Source organism: Musca domestica, unplaced genomic scaffold (genome assembly GCF_030504385.1).
Source record: "Musca domestica strain aabys unplaced genomic scaffold, Musca_domestica.polishedcontigs.V.1.1 34, whole genome shotgun sequence".
Lineage (NCBI taxonomy): Eukaryota > Metazoa > Arthropoda > Insecta > Diptera > Muscidae > Musca > Musca domestica.
Genome location: NW_026712313.1, coordinates 8,577,810 through 8,599,061, shown reverse-complemented (window position 1 = coordinate 8,599,061; position 21,252 = coordinate 8,577,810). Strand labels below are relative to the sequence as shown.

Here is a 21,252-nt window from a genome sequence, read left to right as displayed (position 1 = left end):
AAAATTTTGACCCTTTGGTGGGAGGTACTTGATAGAGTGGGCCGAATTTTCAAAAAAATAAAATCCGTAAAAATTCTGTGAAAATCTTAAAAATACCGAATGTAGCCGAATATTAGGGACTATAAGACGACGTGGACCTGCATAGGCAACTTTTGTTGTAAGCGATTACAATATTCAAATGCAAAACTTGAAAAAATATATAGGAATAGGGAGGTACCTCCCGATATTCGGTATTTTGATGATTTTAGAGCATTATTTACGGGAATTGTTTCAAATTTGGTATTTGAAGTTCGTAATGGATACTACAGCCTATGCCAGAAAATTGTCTGTGCAGGTCCACGTTTTATTACCCCCATGGTACCTCCCTATATTCCTATATATTTTTTCAAGTTTTGCATTTGAATATTGTAATCGCTTACGAAGACGTGGACCTGCATGGTCCATTTTCTGTCTTAGGCTGTAATATCCATTTATCCAAAAATTCCGGTAAATAATGCCTCTAAAATCATCAAAATACCGAATATCGGGTGGGTACCAATATATGGGGATTATACGAAGACGTGAACCTACATGGTATCAAAATCTAAGGCAGGGTGAAAATTTTTTGAAAAAAAAATGTATAGCATAGGATTTCCTCTAAAAACCCCTTTGAAAAGAAGCCTTGTTCTACTAAGGAAATAATAGCTCACCAAAAATACATTATTTCTGAATTGTTCTGAAAATTTCCATTTCTCATCGGCTACACCTAGCCAATTGTTGTGCACACAACCAACAACAACACCAACGACGGCGCATGGCCACTTAGAGTGTAAACAAACAACCAAACAAATAAATTAATAAAACACACGCAGCCTCCATTAAAGAATTGTTTTACGCCAAAAAACAACGGTCGTCCCCTTCAAAATTTTAGAATTTGGGGATTGGCATTTTATTTTTAATGACCGCACACGACAATGAAAGGCGTAAAGAAAAAAAAAAAAACAAAAATAATAATAGCACGTGTAGTATTTATGTATTTTTTATCTTAGACCATCACTGACCTATAATAAGATGGGAGGTTGACAAACAAACAAAACAATTTTGTTTGTTTATGCCTCCAGACTTGTGGTCACACACAGGGCATATATCATTTCATGCGAAGAAACGACTGTCGTGAATTAAAGATTTTTAGCAAAATCTACATTGGGACACTTACAAACGATCTAGTCATATCGCATAATTTTTATCCCCTTAGCTGTGTCTTATAGAAATAAGGGTTTTAGATCCTAGGTCTCTTTGGACCAAATCCGTTTCAGGACATTTGGCGTCGATTTAGCGATGTCCGTCCCATTACTCTCGTTTTAAAGTCCAAACTTGGTACATCGTAATATAAGTATCAAACATAGATCGAGTTCAGAGATGTACAATATCGGCCCACTTCTTTTGGTACCTTCCCCACAAAAGGTCGAACTTTTCACAGAAAATATTTTACTGCATAGAAAGAGAAATGATAATCCAAATCTGCTCAAACTTTAAAAATCCTAACTTTTGCATCAGTGCTAGGTCAGGTGGAAAAATGGATAACATCGGCTAACTTCATCAAGAACCTCCCCCACAAAGGGTCAAAAAAATTGTAAATAATTATAACTCTTTTAAATTTCGATTGTCTTTGAATCACACAGATCACAATATTTTTATTAACCCAAGGGCTGGTTTGAAGATGGATTATATCGGTCCCCTCCTTCTAGTACCTCCCCCACAAAATATCAAAATTGTAAATAATTGTTACTCTTATAATTTGCGAAAAAAAAAATCCGATTCCCTTCAGATTTTACACATTTCTATATTTCAATTAACACATAATCAGATGCGAAGATGGAATTTATCGGCCCACTCCTTCTGGTACCTTCTCCACAAAAGGGTCAAAATTTTGAACACAAACAACACACACAAAACAAAACAAAATGTGTTATAAAGATGGTAGCGATCGGACCATTACTTCTGGTACCTCCCCCACAAAGGGTCAAATTTTTAAATAATCAGAGCTATTATAAAATCTGAAAAAATATCTGGTTCTCTTCATATCACATACATTCCATTATTTCCACCTCCCTCACAAAGGATCAAAATTTTGAGAATTCGATTCTTACAAACTTGGTGCATCTAAATATTTCCGTCAATACAAGAGCTTTTATAAAGATGGTAGAGATCGGGCCATTTCTTCCGGTACCTCCCCCACAAAGGGTCAAAGTTTTGAATAACCAAAACGATTAGAAAATCCGAAATAAGCATCCGGTTCTCTCTAAATTACACACATTATAATATTTTTATTAACCTAAGGTCTGGTGTGAAGATGGAATATATCGGTCCACCCCTTGTGGCACCTGCCTCACAAAGCGTTAACACTCTGAATATCCATGAAACTCATAAAACGCGAAATAAGCATCCGATTCCATTCAGACTTGGAACATCTTAATATTTCCATCAAAACGAAATCTGTTATAAATATGGCAGATATCTGACCATTCCTTCTGGTACCTCCCCCACAAAGGTCTTGAATAACCAAAACAATTATAAAATCCGAAATAAGCATCCGATTCCCTTTATATTTCACACATCCCATTATTTCGAATAACACCAGATCTGCTGTGAAGATGGTAGAGATAGGACTGTTTCTTCTGGTACCTCTCCCACAAAGGTTCAAAATTTTGAATATCCATGCAAGTCATAAAACGCGAAATTTACAATCGATTCCATTCAGACTTGGTACATCTCAATATTTCCATCAACACAAGATCTTTTATGAAAAAGGTAGAGATCGGACCATTCCGTCTTGTACCTTCCCCGCAAAGGGTCAAAGTTGTAAATAACCAAAACGATCATAAAATCCGAATTATTATCACATATCTCATATAAAGTTAAGGAAGAAGCCGATATAATCCAAACCTGGCACGACGAAATATTTATATCATATTTATTTAGGTCCGATACGAAATGGACAATATTGGCTCATGCCTTCGGAACCTACTCCATAGTGGGCCAACAATTTGAACAATCATAGCAGAAGTCAAAATATATATAAATAATCGAACATTGGCTGAGAATATAAATCTTTCGGCAAAACCGACTGAGACTTTTAAACATGTTTTTTGTTAATATGTAGGCTAATGGTGTAATTCCAATAAACTTTTTTTTAAATATCGAAAGTCTATAGGACTTATTTTTGTTGGGAGAAATCACTAAATTATTTTCGAATCATTATGTTTCTAAAAAAATGGTTTTCATTTCAAATTCGATTTCAAATAATTGTTTTTTTATTTAATTTTTCTGTTTTTTTTTTCCACTTTCAGTGTCAGCACGACAAACACAAACTAATCGCCGAACGGAACCTTGAAGTGGCGAAAACAGCCGCATACAAAACGTTTGAGGCAATGAGAAGGTTTCCTGATTTCAAAACTCAAAAGACATTTAAAAAACAAAATAGGCAAAATGCCGCAACAGCCAATAACGATTGTCAAACAATACGAAGACGGCATTTTTCTTAAAAACATTCCTTGATAAACAACAACAACAAAAATAACAACAGCAACTACAACAACAACAACAGAAAAACCAAGCAACAACAAAAAAAAATACAAATTTATTTCAAAAAACCAAAACACAGCCAAAATCAACAACGAAACGAAGAGAAATTGCTCTCGACGGATTCTGCTGCATATCACAAGCCATATCGTCTCTGGAACAACCAACCACCGATCGAACTCAAACACCCACCCACCTGGAAGTGTAGAAAATAAATCTCTCAAAACATTTCAACCAAATTGTGTTCAGCCTCGCCCCACCCACCTTTGCACCACCAAAAAAAAAATTCTCGCGTTTTGAGGCACAATTCTCGTCTCTCTCCCCCCCGCTCTCAAATGAATTTCAATCCAGCTGCATTACGCAACAGTCTGATGCAGGCCAAGATCATGGAATGGACCAACGATGATGCCCTCGAACTAATCGAACAGTATCGCTCGCACACCGAGCTCTGGAATCGTGCCGATCCAAAGTACAAAGACAAGTTGTGTCGCTTTCGAGCCTGGTCGGAGATTGCAGAACGTTTCGGTTGCAGCAAGGCCGAGGTGGAGCGTAAAATGAATGTCCTGCTGACACAGTACCGGCGTGAGAAACATAAAATGTTGGTCAAACTGTATCAGGGCATTCAGCCGAATCCATCCAAATGGTATGCATTTAAGCGTTTCGATTTTATGGAAGCGGGAGGTGGCAGTGCCAGTTCAATGGCGGCGGGAATTGCCGGCGGGGGTGGTGGTGGTGGTGCAGGAGGAGGAATATTGGGTACAGGTGCTGGGGCAGTTAGTAGTGGTATTAACGGTGGCGGTAGTTCCGCTTCGGCATTAAGCAACAGTGGCAATAGTTCCGGCAACGGTGGCATCACAACCAACGGTCATCATCATCACCAGCAGCAGCAGCAACAACATCATCATCACAATCCGCATCAGCAACATGCGGTGGCGGCGGCAGCAGCTGCTGCCGCTCTCAATGGTCTGACAGCGTCCGGTTATGAATCGGCAACAGCAGCCTCCTCAGCGCCCACAATTGCCCAGCATCGACGGATGAGAAGTAAAGAAATGAAATATTTCGGAGCGGTAAGTCAAGCATTGATTTTTTATGAAATTAAAAAAAATATTTTTAAACCAATCTAAGGACTTGGACAGCTCTGGAAAACAATTTTTAAAAATTTAAAAAAAAAGGTTTTTAAAAATTATTTTTTTTAATATCCACTGTCCTTGAAAATATATGTTTATACCCTCAGCCATATGGCTACAAAGGGTATATATCATTTGATATGGCCAAAATGTGTCTCATCGAAATATAGGGTTTAGATCCCAGGTTTCTTTGGATCAAATCCGTTTCAGGACATTTAAAGTCAATCTAGGGGTGTCCATCCGTCCGCATGTCTATCTGGTTGGTGAGCACGATAACTCTCGAAGGGAGCATCCGATTTGGTCCAATCTTAGTACATCGTAATTTAATTGCCCTACTTAGATTGAGTTCGGAGATGGGCAACATTATTCCACTCCTTCTGGTTCCTCCCCCAATTTTCACAGAAAATAATTTACCTCATAAAACAAGAAGGGATCATCCAATTTTTTGCAAACTTCGCAATTCCTAATATTTGTATCAGTGCTAGGTCGGGTGCGAAGAGGGACAACATCGGATCACTCGGTCAAGTATCTCCCCCCACAAAGGGGTAAAATTCTGAATAATTATAACTCTCATAAAGTGCGAAATAAGAGTTCGATTGTCATCAAATTTCGCACATCCCAATATTTCTACTAACACCAGATCTGGTGTGAAGTTGGAATATATCCGTCCACCCTTTTTGGTACCTCCCCCACAAAGGGGACAAAATTTTGAATAACTAAAACGCTCATAAAATGCGAAATAAGTAACCGAGTGTCTTCAAATTTTACTCATCCCAATATTTTTATTAAAACGTGATCTGGTGTGAAGATGGAATATATCGGCCCACCCCTTCTGGTACCTCCCCCACATAGGGGTCAAAATTTGGAATAACTAAAATGCTTCTAAAATTACGAAATAAGCATTCGATTTCATTAAAATTTCCCACATCACAATCTTTTTCTTAATAAAATATCTGGGGTGAATATGGTGGGTATCGGATCACTCCTTTGGTACCTCCCCCACAAAGGGTCAAAATTTTGAATAATCAAAAACACTCATAAAATGCAGAATAAGCTTCCGATTCTTTTCAAAATTTACTCATCCCAATATTTCCACTAACGCAAGACCTGGTGTAAATTTGGAAAAGATCATTTCACTTCTTCTGGTACCTCCCACACAAAGGGGTCGAAATTTGGAATAACTAAAACTCTTATAAAATTACGAAATGAGCATCCGATTACTTTCAAACTCTGCACATCCCAATATTTCTACTAACATAAGATCTGGTGTTAAATTGGAATATATAGGACCACCCCTTCTGCCCCTCCCCCACAAAAGGGTCAAAATTTCGAATAACAAAAACGCTTTTAAAAATACGAAATAAGCATCCGATTCATTCTAAACTTCATACATTCCAATATTTCTACTAACATAAAGTCTGTTGGGAAAATGGACTCTATCCTCCCACTCCTTCTGGTACCTCCCCCACAAAGGGTCCACATTTGGAATAAACAAAAACGTTCATAAAATGCGAAATAAGTATCCGATTCTATTCAAATTTCTCAATTCCCAATATTTCTATCGACACAAGATATGGTATGAAGATGGAATATATCGGCCCACCCCTTCTGGTACCTCCCACACAAAGGGGTCAAAATTTGGAATACCTAAAATACTTCTAAAAGTGCGAAATGAGCATCCGATTACTTTCAAAATCTGCAAATCCCAATATTTCTACTAACATAAGATCTGATGTTAAATTGGAATATATAGGACCACCTCTTCTAGTACTCCCCCCACAAAGGGGTCATAATTCCGAATAACTAAAACGCTTTAAAAATTACGAAATAAGTATTCGATTCATTCTAAACTTCAAACATTCCAATATTTCTACTAACATAAAGTCTGGTGGGGAAATGGACACTATCCTCCCACTCCTTCTGATACCTCCCCCACAAAGGGCCCACAGTTCGAATAAACAAAAACATTCATAAAATGCGAAATAAGTATCCGATTCTATTCAAATTTCTCAAATCCCAATATTTCTATTGACACAAGATATGGTATGAACATGGAATATATCGGCCCACCCCTTCTGGTACCTCCCACGCAAAGGGGTCAACATTCGGAATAAGTAAAACCATTCTTAAATTGCGATAAAATGCGGAATAAGCAACCAATTCTATTCAAATCTCCTACATCGCAATATTTTTACTAACACAAGATTTGGTGTATAGTTGGAATATATCGGTCCACGCCTTCTGGTACCTCCCCCACAAAGGGTCAGCATTTTGAATAACCAAAAACGCTCATAAAATGCGAAATAAGCATTCGATTCCTTTCAAATTTCACAAATCCCAATATTAAAATTAACACAGGATATGTGGCGAAACTGATAGATATCCGCCCACCCCTTCTGGTACCTCCCCCACAAAGGGTTCAAAATTTGGAATAACTAAAACCCTTCTTAAATTGCGAAGTAAGCTTCTGATTGTATTCAAATTTCTCACATCCCAATATTTTAACTAACACAAGATCTGCTAAAAAGATGGAAGAGGTCGTACCATTCCTTCTGGTACCTCCCCCACAAAGGGGTCAAAATTTGGAATATTCAAAACGTTCATAAAATGCGAAAGAAGCATCCGAATCTCTTCAAATTTCACAAATCCCAAACTTTTCGATCAACACAAGATCTGCTGTGAAGATGGGATAAATCGGCTTACTTCTTTCGATACCTCCCCCACAAAGGGGTCAAAAATGCTAAATAAGCTTCAGATTCCCCGAAAAATTATTTTTAAAAATTCACGATTCCCGAATTGAAAATCTTGCTTCAATAATATTCTGTCGTCGAATTCAACCTGATCTCGTTCATCAAACTAAAACATTGTTACAATTAGGCCCAAAATTTACTGACCCCCTCCCCTCAAAAAAGAACTCCATTTCATGCTCTTTAAAAAAAACTCTTCAGTAAAAACCTTGTTGGACTCCAGAGTTAATACCTCCCCCCATTATGGAGATAATATCGAAAAACGAAACAGAAAAAAGCAGCAACAACAATAACAACACCAAATTATTCGTAACAGAACAAACAAACAGGTGCTTAATCCCATCGATTGGTCAGAAGGGGCTTGAGGATGAGGGGGGCCTCTATCTGAAGGTACTTCATGTTTTCAGATGGCAGTGTAAGTGAATTTTACAAACGGCAACGGCAACGACGACGACAACAACATCAACAAAAAGGAAATTCTTCTGCGGCAAATGATGGGGGGTCATAATGAATGTTTTGGTTGTTTTCGTTTTCGTTTTTTTTTTTTTTTTTTCATTCAAGTATTATTGACACAGTCGACTACGGACGAATGAGTGAGTGACTGACTGACGAACTGGCTGAACGAGTGAATGCGTTAGCATTTTACGAATTGTAAAGTGTTGCCAGTTGGGAATAAGACTAGTTGGTGACTAAGAATTACAACAGTTGCTTCGCTTGACAGAAAGTGGTGAACTGCCGAATTTGGTCTTCTCCGATGAGAAAACATTTGTTGTCAAACAACAAAAATGATCGTGCTTATTTGCCAAAGAGGTCAGCTAAGAATGTGCACCTTCGGTTGCCCATCAGAACTCAAGCGCCGGCCATGGTGATGGTGTGGGCCGCCATAACAGCCGATGGTCGCTCTCCGCTCGTATTAAACGACCGTGGCATCAGGATAAATGCCAAATATTATCGTGAAAATATTCTGAAGGGTGTATTAAAGCCTTGGGCACGAAAACATTTTGGCATCATCATCATCGCACTTAGCACGCGGCACCCAAGAATGGTTACAAGATGAGGTTCCTTGCGTCATTTCCAGCACACAATGGCCATCAAAATCTCCGGATACCAATCCGTTGGACTATTGTGTCTGGAGTATTTTGGAAAGCAAGGTTGGCACTAAAAAATACCAAAGTGTCGATTACCTCAAGCAAGCGCTTCGCCGGGAATGGACCAAAATACCGCAGATCAACATTCGGGCAGTGTGTGACGGTTTCATTGGCAGTTTGAAGGCCATAATTCCAATTCGAAGAAATCTAAACCTTTTCTGAAATTTATTTCCGACATTTTTGCTTTCATTCGACAAATTTATAAAAAATGAAAAAAATATGGCGTTTGACTTTGTTGCAGTTTTTTGATATCACTCTGTAGAAGACCTGTTGAAGGTCTACTGTCCAAGACCAATAAAATGTATTCGCTCAACAGAAGATATCTTGAAGATCTTCTGTCTATAGAAGACTTGTTGAAGGACTTCGGTCTACAGAAGACCTGTTGAAGGTCTTTTGTCAATAGAAGACCTGTTGAAGAACTTTTTTTCTATAGAAGACCTGTTAAAGCACTTCTACCTATAGAAAAACTCTTTAAGGTTTTCTGTAATCAGAAGTCCTTCAAAAGGTCTTCTGAAGGCCTCCTGTCTAAAGAAGACCTGTTGAAGGTCTCCTGTCTGTAGAAGACCTCTTGAAGGTCTTCTGTATATATATGATGATCTCTGGTAGGTATTTTGTCTATAGAAGACCAGTTATAGGTATTCGGTCAACAGAAGACCTGTTGAAGGTCATCTCTCTTGAGGGACTTCTGTCTATAAAAGAGACGTTAAATGTGTTCAGCCTATAGAAGAACCGTTGAAGGTCTTCTGTCTACAGAAGACTTGTTGAAGGTATTCTATCTACAGAAGACCTCTTTAAAGACTTCTGTCTACAATGGACCTCTTGAAGGACTTCTGTCAATAGAAGACCTGTGGAAGATATTCTGTCTACGGAAGACCTCTTGACAGAAGGCCTGTCTATGGAAAACCTCTTTAAGGTCTTCTGTTTATAGAAGACCTCAGGAAGGTTCTCTGTCTGTAGGAGACCTCTTGAATGTATTCTGTGTGTAAAAGACCTCTTGAAGGTCTTCCGTCCATAGAAGGTTAAGGTCTTCGGTACATAGAAGACCTGTGGAAGGTCTTCTGTTTATAGATGTTAGATGTCTGCGGTATATAGAAGATCCGTTTAAGGTCTTCGGGAATCTATAGAAGTCCTTTGAAAGGTCTTCGGGGTATAGAAGACCAATTTAAGTTATTCGGTCTATAAAAATCCTGTACAAAGTTTACTGTTTATAGAAGTTCTCATATAGATCTTCTGTGTATAGAAGTCCACTTGGAGGCTTTCAGTCTATGGACGAACTGTTGAAGGACTTCTGTCCACAGAAGACCTCTGGAAGGTCTTCTGCTTATAAAAGGCCTCAAATATATCTTCTGTCTATAGAAGACCTGTTGAAGGTCTTCAGTCTTTTGAAAACCTGTTGAAGGTCTTCGGTCTATAGAAGACCTCTTGATTAGGATCTTCTGTCCATGGAAGACCTGTTGATGGTCCGTCTGTCTATAGAAGACCTGTTGAAGGTCCGTTTGTCTATGGAAGACCTCTTGAAGGTCTTAAAGTATTCGGTCAAGAGAAGACCTGTTGAAGAAAATCGGAGGATCTCTGTCTGTAGAATATCTTCTATCTATAAAAAAACCTGTTGAAAGTCTTCTGTCCATAGATGATCTGTTCACGGTCTTCTGCCTCTAAAGAAGACTTCTTGAAGGTCTTCGCTCTATAGTAAAGCCCGTGCAGATTTTGTATCTAGAGGAAACCCGTTGAAGTTTTTCTGTCTATGGAAGATCTTTTAGCTCCTCTGTTTATGAAAGATCTGTTGATGTTCTTCGGTCTATAGAAGACATGTTAAAGGTGTCTAGATGATTTATTGAAGGTCTTCGGTCTATTGGAGACCCATGGAAGGTGATTATAGAAGACCTGTTGTCTCCAGAAAACCTCTCGAAGGAAAACACATTTTTTAGAGAACCCTAAAGGGAATTGTTGGCGCCTCCGCTTCTAGTTCCCCAACTAGTAACCTACACCCATTCGCCACTTTTTGTTTGTTGCGTGAAATGTGTGGAACATTTTCTTGAAGCGGTGTTTACGTTACGTTATTATTGTTGTTGTTATTATTATTGCATTGTAAGGGTATTTTTATTGTTCTGATAAAGAAAAACAACAACAACAACAACAACTGACTACGACCGAGCAGAAGAAGAAGAAGAAGAATCAGCATAAAAAAATACATTTCATACATACTGACATTTGTGCATTGCGATGCTTATTTGTGACGGCACACATACACATACACACACACACTCATACTCACACACATACATACATATGTATAAAGGTTGTATTGTTTATTATTGCGAGAGACACAACCCAAACAAAATAAAGAAGGAAGAGTTGCTGTTGTTGTGTGTGTGTTTTTTTATTTTGTTATTTACCCTCTTTACCCACCGATCACCGCCCGCCTCCTCCTGCTTGTGTGTTGTCGTATAGCTGTTGTAAGTGTTTGTAAAGCGCAAGCGGAAGCGGAGGGTCTTTGCATGGAGGTATTTATGCCAATCATTGAAAAATGTAAACAAACTCGGCGTACGTCGAAAGCGAACTGCATGTCGTACAGGTGTGTGTGTGTGTGTCTTGGAGAGTATATGTGTGTGCCGTATTGAGTGGGATTTTGTTGTTTTACCGTTGGTTGAAAAAAAAAACATTGTTGAGGCAGTCATTGAAGAGAAAAGAAAAACAACATCGTCAAGTCTGGATGGAAGGTTAGGTTGGCGATTTCAGGGCCGTTATTGGGGATTAGTTTTTTTGATTTGGTTTTCGGGGGAAAATAATTCTTTTGGGATATGAGCTGAGGAATGTCTCGGGTTGGAGTTAACGGAGATAATTGTAAATATTTGTGAAAATCAGAAATGGCGTAATAACTGGAATGAGAATCTAATAATTGAAAATAATTGGAAAGGTGGCTAATTTTGATACCCATGAAAGGGGAAGAAAGTACGGAAAATGTTCATGAAATTTTAAAATTTGGGAAGATCTAGTGCTTTTAGAAAGTAGCTTCTTCTTTGATAATCAGTTTCTTAGTGAGAGGAGTTGCAGGTCTTCCCCTTTCTCACCTTTCAATTGGGAAACTTTATTTCATTTAGTAATTTATTTTTATAAATAAATCATCGAACTGTTGGACCTTGAAAAAAATATTTTTTTTTTCGAAAATCCTCGATCTTCTGGACTATTGAGCAGGTATTAAAAAAAAAAACAACAATTTAAAAAGTATCAGTCGTTTTTGCCGACAGTTGTGTATTTTCACCCAATGTTCGATTATTTAAATATATTTTGACTTCTGTTATGATTATTCAAATTGTTGACCCTCTATGGGGTAAGTTCCGAAGGAATCGGTAATTTTGTCCATTTCGTATCGAACCTATAAAAATATGACATAAATATTACGACGTGCCAGGGTTGGACAATATCGACTACTTCCTTCAATTTATATGAGATATTTTTTTGGAAAATGTTGCGTGAGGTACCATATCCGAAATGTTCCATTTTCACACTTCATCTAATACAGATAAAAATATTGGTATGGGCAAAATTACAAGAAAACCGAAAATTTACATTCAATTTTATGCGAAATCATAAATTCCGATAAATGTCATATTCATTTCAGACTTCTGATTGAGAAAAATAAGATATAGCAAGTTGCAAAGAATCGGCGACTTGTTTCACAAGTTATGACAGATAAAAGTATTGAAAATTCTGAATCTTTATGGGCGAGATACCAGAAGGGGTACGCAAATATATATCATCTTCACAACATATCTTGTGTTAGCAAAAATGGATGTATGTGTGAAATTTGAAGAGAGTTGTGTGCTTATTTCTCTTCCTTTGAGCGTTTTGTTTTTCAAAAATTTTGAACCCTATGTTGGAGAGGTACCAGAAGAAATGGTCCGATCTCTACCATATTTACAACAAATCCTGTACTGATAGAAATATTGGAATATGTCGTGTTTTAGAGGAATCGGACGCTCATTTCGCGTTTTATGAGCTTCATAGTTATTCAAAATGTTCACCCCTCTATGGGGGAGGTACCGGAAGGAGAGGGTCGATATATCCCATCTTCACACCAGATCCTCTCTTAATACAAACAATGGACTGGGCCGTGTTTGAATAGAATCGGATGCTTATTTCAGGTTTTATGAGCTTCATAGTTATTTAAAATTTCACCCTTTGTGGGGGGAGGTACCAGAAGTAATTGATCGATGTATCCCATCTTCACATCTGATTATGTGTTGATAGAAATATTGAGATGTGTGAAACTTAAAGGGAATCAGATGATTATTTCGCAAATTATAAGAGATATAAATATTAAAAATTTCGAGCTATTGTGGGGGAGGTACCAGAAGGAGCGGACTGTTGTATCCAATTTTCGCAGCAGATCTTGTGTTGGTAAAAAAAATGGGATGTGTGAAATATGAAGAGAACCGAATGCTTATTTCGGATTTTATAATCCTTTTTGTTATTCAAAACGTTAACCCTTTGTGGGGGAAGTACCAGAAGGAATGGCCCAATCTTTACCGTCTTTATAACAGATCCTCTATTGATAGAAATATTCAGATGTGCCACGACTAAATGGAATCGGATATTAATTTCGCGGTTTATAAACTTAATGTATATTCAAAATTTCGACCTTTTGTGGGGAAGGTACCAGAAGGAGTGTCCCGATATGGCCCATTTCCGAACTCGATCTAAGTTTGATTATAATATTATGGTGTACCAAATTTGGACAAAGTCGGATACTCCCTTCGAGAGTTATCGTGCACACCAGCCAGACAGACAGACGGACGGACACCCCTAGATCAACTTCAGATGTCCTGAAACGGATTTGGTTTAAACAGACCGTTATTTCGATAAGGCACGTTTTGGCCGTATCAAATTATATATACCCTCTGTAGACATATGGCTAAGGGTACAATCAACAGCAATATTTGTTTTAAAAATATTGAAAAACCTGACCTATTTGCTGTTAATCCCTTAAAAAAATACAAAATTGGAAAATTTAAAATCCGGACAAGCCTGAACATTATCTAAAATTCGTCAGTGAAATTATATGGACCTGTGTAGTCCACATTCCAAAGCTATATATTTCTTTCTGAACATTTGCGCAAATTGTAGTTTTCTATCTCAATTTGTTTGGGGGCTAGCGAATTAAAAACAGAAAGACATGGGTGAACTGTCTTTAAATTTAATCTTTATCTTAAAAACGTTTTTTTTTTATTTTAATTCAATGAATTATAAATGGAAAGATATTTAAATTTGTGGGTGGCTATTGTTCTTTTGGTTAAAAGTTAATCAGCTAGCTAGTTAGCTTAAGATTTAACGGGCGTATAAGTATTGTAGGAAATCATACGCACCCAAGAACTTTCCCCTTTGCCCATGCGGTTTAAAATTTATAGTTTATCAAATTTTAAATTTATTTTCAAGCCGGCCCTCTCTAGTACTAAATATGACCCCTTTTATTATTAACATACATCTATTGTTAGATATATACCTATTTTTGTGAAAGTATCAGTGAAAAGTGTTTTGTAGGATTATTTTGTAGAGTCGGTCGGTTCCCAATGCACAGAGATTGTCGTAATTATTATGACATTTTTATTTCCAATTCCGTATGAATATTGACATTATTCATACGCACCTATGGATTATAAATATTTTATATAGATTTGTATCTAGTGTCGCCTTTGTTTCAGATTCTATGAATACTTAATGGATATTAAAAAATGTGAGACAATTAATATTCTGTAATTACTAAAACTTTTCCATGTCTCAACAGACTAAATAACTTTGTTCATATATGTGTAGATCTTCGATAGAAAAAAACTACATAAAACTCGTCAGGGCCGAACTTTTTATACCCTCCACCTTAGGGCAAAGGAAACATTAGAAGCCATTATGACCCACAAATACCAATTTTTAGACATATTCATGGGATAATGTGGCAACATTCATCAAGATGTCGAATATCGGGAGGTACCGCTATATGGGGCTACGTGGACCGATATATCTCATTTTCAATACCAACCATCCTAGACATAATACAAATTGCTCTGCTAAATTTTTGACGCCCTACGTCAAATAATGTGGGCTGTATCGTGATTTCAACAGACAGACAGACGGACATCGTTAAATCGACTTAGAATTTTATGCTGATTATGAATATATGTATATTCTTTATGGGGTCTAAGACGAATATTTAGGGATGTTACAAACGGAATGACAAAGTTAATATACCCTCCTTTCCAAGGTGGAGGGTATAAATATATTGAAAAACCTGAGTTGTTTGCTGTTAATCCCTTAAAAAATACAAAATTGGATAATGTAAAATGTAAAATCCGGACAAGCCTGAACATTATCTAAAATTAGTAAGAGAAATTATATGGCCTTGTGTAGTCCACATTCCAAAGCTATACATTTCTTACTGAACATTTGCACAAATTGTAGTTTTCTATCTCAATTTGTTTGGGGGCTAGTGAATTAAAAACAGAGAGACATAGGTGAACTGTCTTTAAATTTAATCTTTATCTTAAAAACGTTTTTTTTTAATTCAATGAATTATAAATGAAAAGATATTTAACTTTGTGGGTGGCTATTGTTCTTTTTGTTAAAAGTTAATCAGATAGCTAGTTATCTTAAGATTTAATGGGCGTATAAGTATTGTTGGAAATCATACGCACCCATTAGCTTAAATTTAAAAGCTAAGTCCTTTTGTTGTGACATTCTCTATATAGGCCACATCCTAGCGCGATCTATTTCTAACTGAACATTTGTATGTTAGCCTTCTACTTCAATTTTATAGTTGCCTTCTATTTAAATTATATTGAACAGAGAATTTTGCCCATGCGGCTTAAAATTTATAGTTTATGATATAACTCTTGTTTTGTTTTAAACCCTGAAAAATATTGAAGACAAAGGCTAGCTACCTAGTTAATTGCAGTTCCAATAGAACGTATATGTATTGTTTGTATTCATACGCACCCATGAACTTTCACCATTTCCGTAATATTAGATGAGTTTAAATTTATTTTCAAGCCGAGTACTAAATATGACCCCTTTTATTATTGACATATACCTATCTTTGTGAAAGTGTCAGTGAAAAGTTTGTTGTTTGTTTGTTGTCGGTTCACAATGCACAGAGATTGTCGTAATTATTATGACATTTTTATTTCCAATTGCAATGGTACGTATGAATATTGACATTATTCATACGCACCCATGGATTATAAATATTTTATATAGATTTGTATCTAGTGTCGTCTTTGTTTCAGATTCTACCCATTTTATGACTTCTAAGACTTCATGGACATTAAAAATTGTGAGATAATTAATATTCAGTAATTACTGAAATTTTTCCATGTCTCAACAGATCAAATAATTTTGTTCATATGTGTGCAGATCTGTAGCGACAACTCAAAAAAAGTCCGGGGGAAAATTTATAAAAAAAATAGAGAATATTTTTATTTTTTTTTTTTTGTGTAACTGCGATTTAAATATTTTCTTGATATACAATGGATAAGATATTTTGATGACTTATAGTAAAGTTTGATAAAGAATATTTTTGTCTTTAACGTAATCTTTCCAAAATGATGATTTGTTGGAGATGGACCCTAAAAATGGTAAGGCTTAGACTCTTGATGTCTTCTAGGGCCGTAGAATTTTATTAGGTGTTTTTACCATATTTTAAAAAAGGATCAAATTAACCACTTTATTGACTCGCTTGAGGATTATTTTTTTATTTTTATCTGCAATATTGCCAAGACTCTATATACCTAAAATGTAAGGATTCCAAGAAATCTTAATCCGAACGAATCTTAATCCGAACAAGAGTGTGGAAGAGGTGTGAATTTGTCCCCTCCATTTAGATTACTCTGCGATGTATATTTTAGATCTATTTTCACAATCTGCTCGATTTTCCCCAAAATTATTAAAAATATGAATTTTGACGCACAGTGTGTAGCGTATGCGTATTGGCATTACTAATACGTCAAATGAACGTCCAGTGTTTCATATTATATGGACCGTTCCTTATTTACTATTTTTCAAAAAAAAAAAAAATAATAATAATAATAATAATAATAAAATAAAAAATAAAAATAAATAAATAAATTAATTAATCAAAAATATAATAAAAAAAAATAAAAATTAAAAAATATTTTTCTTTAAAAAATATTTGACACCGATTTAAAAAAAAAATATTCCATTTCCAAAAGACTTGGATTTTTTAAAAAATATTTTTTGAAAGGATATAAGAGATGGATTTTTTCTAAAAAATATATTTTTAAAGGCAAACAAACGTTGATATTTTCAAAAAATAGCCATAGAATTTAATTTTTTTTTTCAAAGAAAATAAGAGCCATCAGAAAACAAGCCATTTTGAATAAAAAATATTTTTTTTTCAAAGGCTAAAATAAATGAATAAAAAATATTTTGTTTTTTTTTAATGCCAAAAGACTTTGTTTTTTTAATTATTTTTTTCCAAAGCCCAACAAACTTCGACAATGCGCCTTTTATGATATTTCCAAGGACCGAAATACCTAAGTTACAAATTATATAAATAATTTGAGAGCTTCTACACGTATAGGGAATCCTAGGTCTTCAATGGATAAAAAAAAACTTTCCATTTTTCCTTATAGATAGTTATTCCATATTAAAATTTCTCAGCCGCAATGTTTCATGTGCAGTTTATTTTTAATTAGGGCGTATACGTACTGTCAGTGATCATACGCACACCACAAGTCTCCCTATGTGACTCAGTAGGATTCATGCAATATTTTGCATACTTACGGCATTTACCCACTTTCCAGACACGTCTCTGGAAAAACACATCAAGACATAACGAAAATACCTGGAGAAATTTGTGTGGATACCTAGCTCAGTACATCTCCTAATGGTGAGGATAAATTAACTTTAAAGGCAGCCTTATATCCTATTTGTAATATGTGTCCTCCAAATAACTAACACCTAGTTGTTTGGAGGTCCCAAATTACATATTGGACATAAGACTACCTTTAACGTTAATTGTAATCACTCGAGTTTAATTTTAATCACTCCTGAAGAACTTACAGATTTTTTTCTCATTACTTATATTTGTCTCTTCATCCTTCTACTGCCCTCCGACAAAAATTAAGAGTTCTTTAATTTGTTTCTTTCGTCGCACAACTCCAACAATTCTAAATTGGCAACACGGTTCGTTTTTACTTCCCGCTCATTTCATTAGTGCACTCAATCTGTCATTGCTCTTTGGTATTTATATTTGTCGTTTACTTTGTTTTGTTTTGTTGATGTTGTTACTGTTTTGCGTTTTTTTTTTTTTTTTTTTTTTTTTTTTGCAATGTTCGGTCGTTCGTTTATTCTTTCGTTAGGTAGTTAGAGTGTGGACACGTTACATTTCTTTCTCCTTGTTTTCTGGTTTTTCTGTTTGCCTCATTGAATTCCATTTGAGTTTAGTTAGTTGTTATTGTTGTTGTTATTTGACGTGTTTTTGTTTTTGCATTACTCACATACAAATTGACGACCGCGAAGTAAATAAAGAATCGCATCCCCAACAAAGGACGGTACTGAACCGGAATGAGTTTGCTGCTACAACATTCTGCGCTCCTGGTTATTGATGATGTTGTTTGTCAACAACGTTTGTGGTGGTTTTTTGAGATAGTTATCGGCCCTTTTCTCTCATTTGTTTTATTCTCTTCTAAGTTAGGGGGACACAAATGTGGTTGGTTGCAATTGCTATTCTCACATTATTATCGCCATCATCGATAAAGAATTATCTTTGCATGGCGATAATCATTAACAGCTAGGGAGTAGTGGAGAGAAAGAGAGAGAGAGAGAGGAAGATAGCATATTAAAACAAGTAAAAAAAACATTAAGTTCGGCCGTTCCAAACTTTTAATACCCTCCACCTTAGGGTAAAGGAAACATTAGAAGAAATGTGACAAAAACTATTAAAATGGCGAATGTCGGGAGGTACCGTTATATGGGGGCTATACCAAATCGTGGACCTACACATGCAATGTTTCGCCAAAGGAGCTAGAACCCATTATTACCTACAAGTACCAATTTTCAGACAAATCCGTGAAAAAATGTTGCAAAGATCATCAAATTGCCGAATATCGGGAGGTACCGTTATATGGGGACTATATCTAAACGTGGACCTATACATACAATGTTTCGCCACACGAACTGGGACCCATTATGATCTACAACTACCAATTTTTAGACAATCCAGTGAAAAAATGTGGCAAAAAGGATCAAAATACCGAATATCGGGAGGTACCGTTATATGGAACCCTGGAACCCATTATGACCAACAAGTACCAATTCTTAGACAAATCCGTGAAAATATGTGGCAAAAAATAAAATACCGAATATCGGGAGATACCTTTGTATGGGGGCTATACCAAAACGTGTACCTATACATGCAAAGTTTTGCCACACGCACAGGAACCCGTAATGACCTACAAATACCAATTTTCAGACAAATTCGTAAAAAAATGTGGCATAAATCATCAAAATACCGGATATCGGAAGGTACCGTTATATGGGGACTATACCAGAACGTGGACCGATATATCTCATTTTCAATACCAACCATCCTAGACACAATACAAATTGCTCTGCTAAATTTTGACACTCTACGTCAAATAATGTGGGCTGTATCGTGATTTCAACAGACAGACGGACAGACAGACAGACAGACGGACATAGTTAAATCGACTTAGAATTTTATGCTGATTATGAATATATATACTCTATGGGGTCTACGACGAATTTTTAATGATGTTACAAACGGAATGACAAAGTTAATATACCCTCCTTTCAAAGGTGTAGGGTATAAAAAGGAAGTCTATGAAAAATGTTCTAAAAAATAATTCGAGGACATTTTAAAAACAATATCCTCTGGTTGCTCTGAATTTTTTGAAAAATATTCCCAAAATATTCATGTTTCGCGGTCGTAATAACCAGTCTTTGGTAGCTCTAAAAGTCCTTATAAATGTAAGTTCGGTTGCATTGATAAAAAAATCCAATGTTTGTCCTTGAAACTCCCACGTTTGGGCCAATATTTTCGGACCTAAATAAATATGATATAAATACTGCAATCTGCCAGGTTTGGACTATATCGAATGCTTCCTTCACTTTATATGAAATATGTGATAATTTTTAAAAAATTTTAAAATGTGCGTGAGGTACCAGACATAGTCGACCGAAGTATCCCATTTTTATACTTCATCTAATACAGATAAAAATATTGGTAATTGCAAGAAAATCGAACATTTCAAATTCAATATTCATTTCAGGTTTCTCGTTGAGAGAAATATTTACACATAGCAAGTTGCTGACTCGTTTCGCAGGTTATTGTGACCCTTTGTGGGTCAGGTACCAGGAGGAGTGGAGCGATATATCCCATCTTCACAACAGATCTTGGGGGTTAGTAGAAATAATGGAATGTGTGAAATATGAAGAGAACCGGATGCTTATTTCGGATTTTATAAACGTTTTGGTTATGCATAACTTTAACCCTTTGTGGGGGAGGTATTAGAAGGAATGGTCCTATCTGTACCATCTTTATGACAGATCTTGTGTTGATGAAAATATTGAAATTTGCTAAATCTGTGAAATCGAATGTTTTTTTCGCCTCTTATGAGCTTCATGGATATTCAAAATTTTGACCCCTTGTGGGGGAGGCACCAGGAGGAGTGGACCGATATAGCCCATCTTCACAGAAGATCTTGTGTTAGTAGAAATAATGGCATGTGTGAAATATGACGAGAACCGGGTCCTTATTTCAGGTTTTATGATCGTTTTGTTTAATCCAACCGGCCCCTTTGTGGGGGAGGTACCAGAAGGAATGGACACGTTTTGGCCGTATCAAATGATAGCCATATGACTGAGGGTATAAAAAATACAGCCAGACAGACGGACGGACATAGACCTAGGGTCTGAAACCCTTATTTCAATGAGGCACGTTTTGCCCGTATCAAATTATGACCATATGGCTGAGGGTATAAAAAATACATTTGGCGACTCTGATCATCGCGGCTAAAATATGCCCTCTCTCTCTTATGGTCTTCTTAAAAATCCACCAGAGGCTGTTCAGATGGCATTTTCTTAAAAATCCGCTCTTAAGACTCTGAAAGTCATTGAATAATATTCTGAAAAAAATTCTTACTTTTGTAACTGCGATTGTGCTTGAAAAAATAAAGTCCATAAAAATTCATGTTTGGAGGTTCTGATTGTCCCTGAGGAATGTTTGGAAGATCTTCAAGACCTTCCATAGATATACGTTGTAATAACTTTCCATATGTATGGACGACCTTCTAAGGTGCTTCTATAGACAGAATAGCTTCTGAAGGACTTGTATTGATAGAAGAGACTCTGAAGACTTAGAAAGATTAAAAACGTTCCATATACTGAAAAGCTTCTGAAGACGTTGTATATATAACAAGTTAAAAAGTAGTAGGTTCGGCCAGGCCGAACTTTGAATACCCTCCACCATTTGGAACGAATTTGAAAATTTTCAGAAAATAAAATCATTAAAACATTCTGTTAAAATTTTAAAAATACCAAATATAGCCGTTATATTGAGGTGCATACGACGTGGGCCTACATAGGCATTGTTTGTCATAAGCCATTACCATATTCAAATTCGAAACTTGAAATAAA

At 36.2% G+C, this 21,252-nt stretch overlaps 1 protein-coding gene across 2 annotated transcripts in view; it reads left to right on the top strand.

The window, feature by feature from the left end:
* LOC105262174 (uncharacterized transmembrane protein DDB_G0289901) overlaps positions 1-21,252 on the top strand; it is a 151,678-nt gene that overhangs the window by 91,378 nt on the left and 39,048 nt on the right. For both annotated transcript variants that reach the window (XM_059125655.1, XM_059125654.1), the window contains exon 2: positions 3,330-4,628. In XM_059125655.1, coding sequence (XP_058981638.1) covers positions 3,897-4,628 — 732 coding nt within the window. In that variant the 5' untranslated portion in view covers positions 3,330-3,896. The remainder of the gene's footprint in view (positions 1-3,329; positions 4,629-21,252) is intronic.